Source organism: Protopterus annectens, chromosome 6.part1 (assembly GCF_019279795.1).
Source record: "Protopterus annectens isolate FY-2018-M chromosome 6.part1, PAN1.0, whole genome shotgun sequence".
Classification (NCBI taxonomy): domain Eukaryota; kingdom Metazoa; phylum Chordata; order Ceratodontiformes; family Protopteridae; genus Protopterus; species Protopterus annectens.
In genome coordinates this window covers 411,115,287-411,128,079 of record NC_056738.1, presented here as the reverse complement: position 1 = coordinate 411,128,079, position 12,793 = coordinate 411,115,287, and the positions used below count along the sequence as shown (strand labels likewise).

The following is a 12,793-nucleotide window of genomic DNA, read 5'->3' as shown; positions in this document are numbered from 1 at the left end:
TATGAATCTTCTGAACAGGATTCTGTTTCTTCTGACTCTTCTAATGAACAGGGATTGTCTATACCCACTTATGAGGATTCTGATGCAGAGGACTCCATTCCTTCTGCTTCTTCCCCTGAGGATTTTTCTTTTGGGGAAACTTTACATACCTTAAGGGAACATTTCCACTGGGAAAGTCAGGATTTCTCTGAATCTAAAAAGAGGCTTGGGGATTTTCTTCTTCCTCAGCATAGGCCTTTGGCTGTACCTCCTGTTCTACACATTGATTTTTTTTCAGAATCTAGTATGGCTTCTGATTCTCTGCCTCCGGCTCCTTGTAAGCCAGATAGATACTACAGGGTTCCTGACTCCCACAAATTCCTTTGCAAAAATCCTGTTGCAGATCCTGCAACCATTTCTCAGGGTCCCAAGGGCATTATGGCTTCTACTGCTAAAAATCCTACCCCTTCTGATAGAGATTCCAGGGCACTGGATAGATGGGGTAAGAAGGTTTACACTTCTGCAACCTTGGCTTTAAACTGTCAATTTCATATGCTAAAATATCAGCAGCATATCATGGGAATGCTTTAAACAAAAAAATGTTAATTTCTGACTGTGTGGAAAACAGATTTACAGGATTTACTGCATTCAGCTGAACAAGTTGGAAAACATACTTTGTAATGTAGTTTTGATTCTTTGGAGGCCTCTTGCAGGGCTGCTGTAACCGGGTCTGTGCTAAGAAGGCATGCTTGGCTTAAAGAGCAAAATCTGCCTGATGATAAAGCAAAATTGTTGAATGCTCCTTTACAACAGGACAGTCTCTTTGGTAATAAGGCTGAAGAAGTTTTAAAAAAGATGGAATATAAAGCTAAGTCTATGCAAACTGTGAAAGATTTCTTACAAGTGGAACTTCCAAGATTTAGTAGGCACTGGCCTACTAAGAACTGGTCCTTTCCAGTTCCTTTGAGAGCCACTCAAGTCAAACCCAGACATTCCAAAGGCTCCAGGTTTCAGTCACAAGGGACTTTCAGAACAAAACAGTGGGGTGCCTCTCCTCTTCCATATCTGGAAACAAGACACCTCCCTATACACTTATCAAGCACTTAACGTTTAGCTGCCCCTTTGGGGGGAAAACTGGCTCTTCATGCAAGAAACTGGCAACTTATAACCCAGGACAAATAGGTTTTGAATAATAGTATCCCAGGGATACAGATTCCATTTCCACACGTTGCCAATTCCAAACGGATGGCCAGACCTGCCCCCAAATCAGTGGGCAGAGGCCCAGAAACAAGTACTTTCCCTCATGAGCATGGGGGCTATTCAATCCGTACCAGAAGAGGAAAAGGGACAAGGTTTCCATTCAAGACTATTCCTGGTACCCATAAGACAAATCATGATGTTCAGTTCTGGACTTGCCTACTCTAAACACCTTTCTGGACATACCAAAATTCAATATGCTGACTCTTCACCAGATACTTCCTATGCTAGGCAAAGATGCTTGGTTGGCAACTCTAGACTTAAGAGGCTTACCTGCATATCCCAATCGGGGAATCTTGCAGAAGATACCTCTGCTTCAAAGCAGGCTACTTGGCATTACCAGTTCTCTGCACTGCCCTTTGGCTTATCTACTGCGTCCAGGGTCTTTACAAAGTGCCTGGCTCCAGTAATTGCATTTTGCAGGCAAAGAAATATTCAAATATATCCGTACCTGGACGATTGTCTAATTCGGGCAGCAAACCAAGGACACTATTCTAAACCATCTGACGTTTGTAAAAATGATTCTAACTTGTCTAGGGTACACTATAAACAAAAAGAAATCACAACTGGTACTCTCTCAAAAAAAATACATTCCTGGGTGCAAGTTGGAATACAACTGCCCAGATGGCTTTCCTTGCGCCAGAGAAGCAAATTCAGTTGGTGACTTGCTTCAAACAGGTGGCCACAAAAACCCTGCTTTCTGCAAGGCAAATACTGCAAGCCTTGGGGTTCATGGCTTCATGCATTCTTCTAATTCCATATGCAAGACTGCATATGAGGAAACTTCAGTGGTACTTAAAAAGTCTATGGAGTCAGCATTGTCACAGCCTGGAGACAGTGATTCCTATTATACCTTGCCTGCAACTAGAATTCCTGTGGTGGGCAGAGGCCTGCCACCAAAACAAGGGACTGACATTCACGCTACCCCATGTCGCCCAAACCCCAACTACAGACACATCAGACTGTGCTTGGGGGCACATCTAGCAGGGAAGTGCATTCAGGGCAAATGGACCCCAAATCAATTGCACCTTCATATCAATCAAAAAGAAATGCTAGCTGTACAGAATGCACTGACAGCCTTCGAAGACCACCTTCATCCAGGACAATTTAATGATAGACGGAAAACACCACGGTTATGTGGTACATAAACAAGCAGGGGGGGGTACACACTCCTACCCCCTTTGCAGACTAGCCGTGGCATTGTGGAACACGGCCTTGACCTATCAAGTACAACTACATGCTCAATTCCTGCCAGGAAAGTTGAATACTCTGGCAGACGAACTAAGCAGAAATCTCATGGACCTACATGAATGGAAAGTGTAACCACGGATTTTCAACATGTTGACACGCAAATTGGGGAGCCCAGACATAGTTCTGGGGTGAGGCAAAAAGATCTATCAGTTGGACAAATTTTGCACAAGAACTCATCACAAAAAAGCCTGGAAAGTGGATGCTCTATCCTTCAGCTGGAAAAACCTATCAGTCTATGCCTTTCCCCCTCTACTCTCCAAAGTTCTAGTAAAAGTCAAGCAGGACAACCCAAAAATGATTTTGATTGCTCCAGAATGGCCTCGCCAACACTGGTACCCACTCTTGCACAATGTGTCACACCTTCCACCACGGCACCTGCCTCAGACACATTACTTACTGTTTCAGCAGAACAACCAAGTTCTGCACACTCCGCTCCAAACTTTGAATCTTGCAGCATGGCTAATCACCTAAATTCACCCATAGCATCACTCAGCAAACCTGTGATGGATGTCATTTTGGAGGAGAGAAGGCCTAGCACTAGAAAATCTTATGCTGACAAATGGAAAGGATTCTGTGCCTGGAATCAATCTCAAGGGATAAGCACAGCAGTGCCCAACATTCCTCAGATTTTACAGTACTTAACTGAGATGCTTCACAAGGGCCTGTCCTTTTCTTCCATAAAAATCCATGCCTCTGCCATTTCAGCGCATTACAACACAGAACCTCCTCTCTTCTCTCATCCTCTGCTAAAGCAGTATCTCAGAGGGGCCAAAAACTTAAGACCACCCAGGAGAGCTCCAACCTCTGCCTGGGACCTCATTTTGTATTGGAAAAACTCACTCTCCCTCCTTTCGAGCCAGCTGCTACTGCAGGATTAAAATTTCTCTCCTGGAAAACCGCTTTCCTTTTAGCAGTCACTTCAGCTAGAAGGATTTCTGAATAGGTTCTTGTGGCAGTGGAGCCTTTTATCATTTTTCATGTGGACAGGGTATCTCTCAGGACCAATCCATCCTTCATGCCTAAGGTGGTATCCAGTGTGGCTCTTAATCAGACCATTCATTTGCCAACTTTCTTTCCCAATCCACAGAACAAGGGGGAGCGGATTCTGCATTCATTGGATGTACACAGACAACTTGGATTTTACTTAAACAGGACAAAAATCTCAAAGAAAATATGAACAACTGCTGGTGGCATTTGCTGCAGGGGCAGAGGGAAAGGCTATTTCAAAGCAGACCATTTCCAAATGGATAAGCCATTTTATTCGTTTCTGCTATATGCACCATGAAAAAACTATCCCCCAGGGGATCAGATCCCATTCCACCAGGACCACATCTACTTCTACAGCCTTTTTCAGAGGTGTTCCTACCAGGGACATTCTAGAAGCTGCTACTTGGAGCTCAGTTCATACGTTTACCAAACATTACCATTTACCACTTTTTCTCTAACTCCAGAGCTGGCTTTGCCACTGCTGTCCTGCAGGGCCTTGTAGCTGGTCCTAATGCTGTATAATTCCCTCCACCCAACCATAGCTTTGGGAATCTACCCAAATGTAATGACTGCAGCAGTGAAACATGAAGAACATAGTACAGTTGTGTACACGTTACCATAAATGTAGATGTTAGTGTATTCACTGTTGCAGTCCTGTTTACTCTCCCTCCAGCCACCTACTTTTCTCTAGCTATACCTCTACTTTCTTTCACTATGCTTAAAAGCCCTTTTGGTGTATTTGCTTTTGGGATTGGAGGTATATTTTTTGTTTTTAATTTTATTTGCTCCCCTTTTGGGGGGCATCTGACATCTGGGGCAAGAAAAATTGATATAATGGCATTGGCTGAATGTTTTATACCCCTGACGTCATGGAAGAAGGGACAGCAACCGATGCAGGACCCAAGACTTTGTTAATCAGGCTGACATGAGGGCAGCCTGCCAGCAGATTACCCAAATGTAATGACTGCAACAGTGAGTACACTCTAACATCTACATTTTATATTAAGTGTACACAACTGTACTTTCTGAATTCAGCTATAAACTCTACTAAAGCAGGCCTTTCACTTAGAATTCATCGATCCCTTTCTTATTTTCTTGTACTCTGTCAATTCCTGATGGGAAGGATGGTATCTAGCCTGCAGTCCAAGTGTCTTAGCCTGTTCCAATTCTATTAATGTTCCCTTTCTAATTACTTGCTCCTAATATCTTGGTTCCATTGTAATTTTTATCCCATAAATTCCAGCTGCCTCTTGCCTTTTCTGTGTACACATAATTGCAGTTATCCCTATTGGCCGAACTTCATTTCTCCATTCTCGTGTTGGCTTTGTTCTTGGAATACTTTGTTACTTTATGAATATAATATTCTATAAGGCGGTTGCTGCTGTTCCCATTAAGGATATGCATCCAAAATCTCTCCTATTTCTTGAATTTCCCCTCCATCATTTTCCCTTTCCACTTTGAATTATAGCTTTCTGCTTGTGCTTATGTATATGAGCCTTAATGTGTAGCTGTATAATATCCCTTCAAATCAGGTAATCCTAAACCACCCAGTTATGTTGGAAGGACCAACTTAGCCCACTTGACCCTTGCCCTTTTCACCTCCCACATAAACTCCTTCCAACTCTTTTATTGATTACTGTCCACAGCCTCTCTTCTGGTTGATAAAAATATGCCCAACCTGTATATAAAACTAAATGGTCTAGAAACATTTTCACTGCTTGTTTCTTGCTATCCATATCCATAAACATGAGCTTCTAATTTCTCAGTTTTTGTGTTTTGTTTAGTCTCTTCCCCAGATATGCTGCCATAACAGAATCTTTTAACCCATACTTCTAAAATACTTCATTTTTATCATGTTCCCATAAATATGGGTATTGCTGAACCAATTCATGTGTAGGTACATAGTGTACTGCTATAGCTTTTTTTTTATCTTCATAAACTTTATATCCTGAGAAAATTGAAACTGTCTGAGTGTTCCATAACATTGAGATGTCCTTTTTTCTGGTTTTGAGTACAAAATGTCACCTGCAAATAAAGCCAACTTTTCTTGATTACCATACCATTTATATCCTTGAATTTCTGTGTACTTTATTTTCTTTGCCAATGGCTCCAAATAGAACGCAAATAGCAAAGGTGAAAGAGAACAACCCTGCCTGGTTCCTCTTTTCAGGCACAACTGATTAGAGAGGAACCTTCACACTTCAATTTTTGCCTCCAGGCCCTTGTGTATCCTCCTAATTAACTTTGTTATTGTGTCTAGGAGTGGAAATGCGTCCCATTGCACTAATCGTAAAATCCCAGCTGCTTATGTTGAATGTTTTCTCTGCATCAAGACCCACCAACTATTGTGGTATTTCGTTAGTCTGCTTCCCTCTGGATCATAATTATTCTGTTACTGTTGTCTAGTGGTTACCGCCCCTCCACAAAACAACATTGATCCATACCTATAAATATTGGCGACACCTTTGCAATTATTTTAGTTATATACATAAGCACTTGATAATCACTGTTTAAAATTGAAATGGGCCTATATGAAGCTGTGTCTGATGGGTCTTAACCATCTTAGTTATTAGTCACCACAGCTTTCTTTGAGGATGTTTGTGCTTCTTCTTCTCCTTTTTAAAATGCTATTGAACAAAGCCTTCTAGAGCTTTATCACTTTCTCTCCTAGCCTCCAAACTTCCTCAGGAATACCATCTATTTCTGGAGTCTTTCCTGCAGATTGTCTTAGCTTTTATCTCCTGTCTTCCTACCATGTGTGTTTATTGTTGAGCCTTATCTTCTTCAAACCTTGACATACTTGTTTTCCATAAATATTTACATTTTTGCAGTTTCTTGATTTCCACATTCTTCTGCTTTTATACAAATTTTCATAAATTTTCTGAAATATTCAGGACCTCTGGTTATTTTTCTTGTTTTAGGCTCTCTAAGTTTGGCAGTGACCCTTTCTACTTTCTCTTGCCTGAGTCGTCGTACTAAGCACATGTCAGTAACCTTTGATCTAACTCTTAACTGTAACATTTTCCATTTTTGATTATCTTGCTTGATTTTTGTCTAGGTGTTTCTCAAGGGTTATAGATACAGACTTCTCCAGTGAACCCTCCCCCCAAGTATTTTATTGTACTATTTTCCAAAGTTTCAAACTTTATCTTAAATGCTGTTGGAGGTATGCTATGCAGGAGTTGTGCTTGCATTCAGTCTACATTAACTGTTTATTACAAAAGGTCCCCAGTAATTAAAGCAAAGGGTGGTCCTGCCATGGTGTTACTTGTCGTCTAGTCCTCTATTGTAGAATAGTGGCAGAGGCAACAGGCAACCTTGCCTTGTGCCTCTGTTTATTTTATTTATCCTTTGTTGACCGGGTTAGTCCCACTAGGCTAATAGCATATTTTTTGGGGGGACCTGAGGTGATATTTATACTACTAGGGGAAATTTGGAAAGAGTAGTAGGGAACTTCCCTACTGAGAAAATTCCTAACAGTTCTGTCTGGATTTTCACCCAGGTCTCAGAAACCATGTGTATTGAGAGAAGAAGATTAACACCACCCCTACCTTACCCAAATTTCAGTAATGCTTTTCTGTCATGTAACCATTCAGCCTTGTGCATGATCTCTTCCTTGGTCCATATTCCCGAAGCTGGCTGTTAACTGACACACTGACTTTTCATGGTAGTGCCTTGTGAGTGGTCTTCTGATTTCCTCCACAGTAGAGAATATTATCAGGAAATGGGGCTGCACAGTTTGTAATGATTTTAATTCCTGTTCAGTGAAGTTTAATTTTTCTAAGGGTTATTCTTTTCTCATTTGTAGGACTCAAGATACCTTTGTGTGTAGTCTTTGCCTCAAGGCCTGCAGTATTCTTCCCTTCTCCATTTCCTCTTATAATGTTCATTATAAAAGTGAGATTTTCATGGCCAAGGTATTTCTGGTGACCCTTTCCTGGTTTAGATGATCTGGCTTTCCATGCTTAGCTGTTTGTTGTGAGCTTTCCACTTAAACTTTTCTTTCCTTGGGGGCTTTTCTTCCATCAGTCTGGGAGGGCTCATGTAGCTTTCCTTTCTGTTCATGTTGACTGCAACATTGGTGAATATGTTGCACAGTATGGCGTTACACAAGCTATTCAGATTGTTTTAATAGAACCAAAGCAGTCCGAAAAGACTAATGGTTCTCTCTGTCCTGCTGACCAAGAGGTTTTGAGTCAAAGCAAATTTGTAATTGTTTAAAAGTTTCCATTTGGTTCCGTTATAAGCATAACATAAATAACTTTCAGAGCACCTGGAGTATTTCAGTAAGAGCTATGCCTGCTTCACAGGCCACCGTCCAAAATGGGGTTACTGTATGCTGCTGTTACTTTGCAATTGTTGAATACTTTTGTAGTAAAATATTTCTAGAGCTACCTTTTGTGTCTCTACTGTGGGATATATCCTGCCATGAGGATTCACCCAAGAGGGTAGCTTGGAACTCTATCCATTAGGTGATGACCATGGAGGCATAATATCAGATATGGAAGCTGAGTAAAAGTAGAGCTGCATTAGTAATTCCATGGTGCTCACCTTTCTCTCCCACCATCTTCCACTTTGAGTGTGGTAGATTTTTTTTTGTTTCTAGCGAGGTGGTGGTATTTGGATTTTGCATAATGAACATATGTTTATTTTGAGCTCACCTTTGCCTTGCTTTTGAGATTTGGAGGTGGGGGATGGTTCTTCACATTGGGGAAAGGGAAGACTTGGAGTGACCTGAGAGAATTATACACTGTTGTTGAGCTGAATACCTGCTGGTGTTTTCCCTATAGGTGATGAGCATGGAATCTCAAATCCAAATTCTTTATTGTAAGCTCCCCCATGTCTGCTGAGCAGAGCAGCAGTGACAGATGTTCATTCTTCTCCCATTGCTGTGAGAGTTATTGTACCTATTATTTGTTTATTCTTTGGGGAAAAACTTGCAAGAGTCAGTGTGTTCTCAAATCTGGCTAGAGCTGTCTGTGGTGAGGCCATCAGCTAGGCAGACACGAGAGGATTTTATTTATTATGGCCTTGCCCTCCCATTTCGTGACATAAGGAACTATTACCTTAGTGAACAGCTTGTGCTCTTTTATTGGAACACACATGCAAGGCCTGCCATAATTGGTTTGGGTGATTAATATGCAAACCTCCTCTTTGGTAAGAGTTGCTTTGGAGTTGGTATTTCCTGCCTTAACCCTGTCGCTGAAAAAATACCTAATTCCGGAAAACATCACTTGAAAAATGTTTAAACTTTTTTGTAGTGGGCAAGCCCCTCTCTGTACCCCCCCATGTGGGAGGCAACCCCCCCAAAAAAACTTGTATATACCAACTCCCAAGATCACCATACCTCAAAGAAAAGGCAGTATTCCAAGATGTGGCATCTTGGACTTTGTGTATGTATGTCCGGTCTTTTGGCCATTCACTTTCCACATTTCAGGACTCTACAGGTCCCAGCTTTTCAGATAGTTAAAAAACTGTGCCTTTCCTGCTTTCTTCAACTCTTGCAGTTCCTGAGTCACTGCTTAAATCTGGACATTTGGGTTACAGTTAAGGTTATTCATGAATACTTGGTGGTGGTAGTGGACACTGTGCTGAGAACTAGTCTTTAGCTAGTTCCCTTACCTGGATGACTGGCTTCTTGTGGCTTCTACCTTACACAATCCGATCAGGATAAGGGATTCTAACCTGTGGTTATTCCTTAAGTGTAACCCCCCCCCCCAATCCATTTCTAAAGCTGCTAGCACCTTTTTATGGTCAGTTGTTTTGATGCACAATTGTGGAAGATGGTCTTTCTTGCTAGATTTTATAATATCTTAGCAGATGGGATGGACCGTCATGAATCCTGTAAGGATGGTCTCCTGTACTATTGATGGACAGAGGCAGCTCTTAAATTCTTTTATCCATGCATGGGCCCCCTCAAATTATCTGGTATGATCCCAGTTATTCTCATTAGGGATAATATTAACCATGTGATCGGTAAGGCTAATCTCTAACCAAATGGGGTAGGTTAATTCAAGCATAAAAATGGAAATTGGCTAGGCTTCAAAGTATCCTCAGTGGCAGCTAGCTTAGTATTTGGTTATTAACTTATGAACCTATAATACTACATTACTTAACACGAGCCTTGCAATCTGGTTATTGCTGTATAGCTTTGTCAGGTATTAGAAGTTGGACTACACTTCTTGGACCAAGGTGTTTATTAATCTTTTTCAGCCTTAATTTATTGTATTCTTATCCTCCAGCCTTGCATTCCCGTAGTCTCTGGGAATCTGTGCAGCTAGAGTGCCCCCCCCCAATAAACATCTTTATTAAATAATCATATCTGACACAGGCAATATTACATTTATGTAAACGGAAAACATTGACACCACTTACTTGCAAACATTGTACATCACAGACACCATTGAAACAGCTGTAGTTGCAAAAATTTTACATCACTTATCTTTCCAGTCATTTTCAGTTCAGCATTATATGGCTCATTCAAGTCCTGCATCTTAAACGTCATTACTTCTCTGCATGTATTGTTCACACAATTCCCATTTTTTTTCTGTTTTGTTTATTCCGTTCCTTTTCTAAAGATCCCAGTTCCAGCTTTATCTCTTACTGTATTAACTGCTTTTACTAACGTTAGTCAAGACTTTATTTCCATTTTCTAGTAATTGCTTTTTTTGCCAGCCACTATAATTAGACCCAACAAGGCTTTGCTATGTCTAGGCAATTCAGATTCTGTATCATAGGTCAAAAAATCTCCCCAGTCAATCTAATCTGCAAACCCAACATCTGCGACAGAGCAGTTTGCAGGCCAGCTCCCTACAGCTAGAGTATCTTGAAGTACACTTCAGCAGTTAAGAGTACACAGCAATAAATATTTCTTCTAAGGTTGTGGTCTGATTTCTGGAGGTCTCCTACTTCCCCCTTCACATTTTCAAGAGCCCCTTCCTTTTGCTGTTGTGGTACTTCACAGTTTGTCACCTGCATCTGTCATGCTTTGGCGAGGTCAGGCAATAACAGACTAGGGTGAACTAGTGTTGTCTTCTCCGAGACAGAACTAAGGAATGTTCTGGTTGGTGGCTTTCAAAATCTGGAAAGATTTAGTTGTCATATGGCCTTGATACCTGAAGTACCAAGTTTTAAAGGATCCTGCAGCCAGACAGTAGTTTCGGAGTTAAGAAACATAATGGTATGCACTTCTAAAATTGCTGTTTTGTAGGTGACAAAGTACCATGAGTCATAATATGAACTTGTTTTTAGATGCAGAAGCTTCACTATCTTGTTCCTCATGTTGGCTAGTGCAACATAAAAGTGGTCAATTGAGAAATAACTTGCAGCAGTGCTGTACCATAGTCTTTATGTATACGAAGTAATGGCTCTTAAAACATTTTTTCATATGATTTTCTAAAAAGCATATACGCACTGTAATGCTTTGACATCACAAAACTTAATTGTTTTACTTCCTTTCCCACTGCAAGGAACCGGCTTTACAGCAGGTGATTTTTCTCTAGTTTTTACAAATAATAGGTCTGTGACTGACCATTTTTGTTTTTAAAATTTAGTATCTGTGATGCCATATGATGTCTCTGATGCAACTTGTGTGTCACTTTACAACATGGTGCTTTGGTTAATTGATATCTGAAAAAGATCAGTTTTTAACATTTTATATTAAATTGTGCTCTTAGAAAAAGTTATTTGTCTATACTACTCATTTTACAGTCTGCTATGTTAATTTTAACAGTGGTAAAATATGGGTTACAGCATTATTTTGTACCCTTGTGATTTGCTTTTTACTACAAGACCACCCATGTTTGTCATACATATCAGGATGATCATGGTGGTATATTTTTGAACCCAGTGCATTTTTAAAAGTTGTATTTTTCCTCCATTGGTGTTATCCTAGTATTGTATTTAAGAATGTTTTGTTTCAGATAGCTTCAGTTTCATGTTTGCTTTTTTCGTCATTCAGACTTTCATGATGCTGTTGTGTGAAGGTAAAAGTTCTATCTGTAGTTTGCCTTTTTTTGCTGAAGTAATAACTTACTCAAACTGTCCTGCTTATTGCACATTTATCATATGAATTCTGTGGACCTGTGTTTAGCTTGTGTGCAGATTACTATTTTAGTCTGTATGTATTACCTTGCACTTATTTTTTCCATGTATAACTATCTGACTTTGAAAATGAATTAAGAAATGCAACATCTAACTTCTGAAGGCTTATTTTTTTTATGTACTGTTTTCTAGAATCACATTGTTGCTGCCCGGAAGGCATTTGATGCCTTCTTTGTTCGCTATCCTTACTGTTATGGATACTGGAAAAAATATGCTGAAATGGAAAGGCGGTGTGGGTTTTTAGCAGAGGCTGAGCAGGTGAGCATTTTCGATATTCCATTTTTGTAGTGCTGTTAGTTTACGGACAACACAGTAGAAGATTGAACTACAAAATCATAAGCTGTAACATTGAAATATTAATAAACCTAAAGCCACTACAAGTTTGGCAGAGATGTAATTTTAAGTCTTCTGCAGCGATCCTGTTTATTAGCCCTAGATGGATTTGAACATTTTATTAATTTTCCCCATTATGTAAACTTCCCTTTAGAGACATCATGGCATGGAATATGATTGATGTGCAGTTAATTTTGAGCTTTGTCATTAATATATTAAACAATAAAAGTAATATATAAATGACTTTTACATCTGTAAAACAAACTGTGCTTTCATCTCTCTTGACTTTGCCTGTCAGGTCTTTTTTCCTGTCTTTTAAAGCTAGCCACAAGTGGCTGCATTATTCAGGCACTCCACAGTTTCTGTGAATTTTATATAATTCTGTTTATATGTTTTGAATCACAAGAAGTGGTAACCTAAACAACCAGATAGACACCTGTGTGTGTCTGTGTGTGTCTGTGTGTGTCTGTGTGTGTCTGTGTGTGTCTGTGTGTGTCTGTGTGTGTCTGTGTGTGTCTGTGTGTGTCTGTGTGTGTCTGTGTGTGTCTGTGTGTGTCTGTGTGTGTCTGTGTGTGTCTGTGTGTGTCTGTGTGTGTCTGTGTGTCTCTCTCGCTCTGTGTGTGTCTCTCTCTCTCGCTCTGTGTGTCTCTCTCTCTCGCTCTGTGTGTCTCTCTCTCTCGCTCTGTGTGTGTCTCTCTCGCTCTGTGTGTCTCTCTCTCTCTCTGTGTCTCTCTCTCTCTCTCTCTCTCGCTCTGTCGTCTCTCTCTCTCGCTCTGTCGGTGTCTCTCTCTCTCGCTCTGTCGGTGTCTCTCTCGCTCGCTCTGTCTGTCTCTCTCGCTCTGTGCGTCTGTCTCTCTCGCTCTGTGCGTCTGTCTCTCTCGCT

The 12,793-nt window shown here is 40.6% G+C and overlaps 1 protein-coding gene across 1 annotated transcript in view; it reads left to right on the top strand.

The window, feature by feature from the left end:
- Positions 1–12,793, top strand: part of LOC122805303 (pre-mRNA-processing factor 39-like) — a 1,105,266-nt gene that overhangs the window by 129,050 nt on the left and 963,423 nt on the right. The window contains exon 3 of the mRNA XM_044075391.1: positions 11,710–11,835. Coding sequence (XP_043931326.1) covers positions 11,710–11,835 — 126 coding nt within the window. The remainder of the gene's footprint in view (positions 1–11,709; positions 11,836–12,793) is intronic.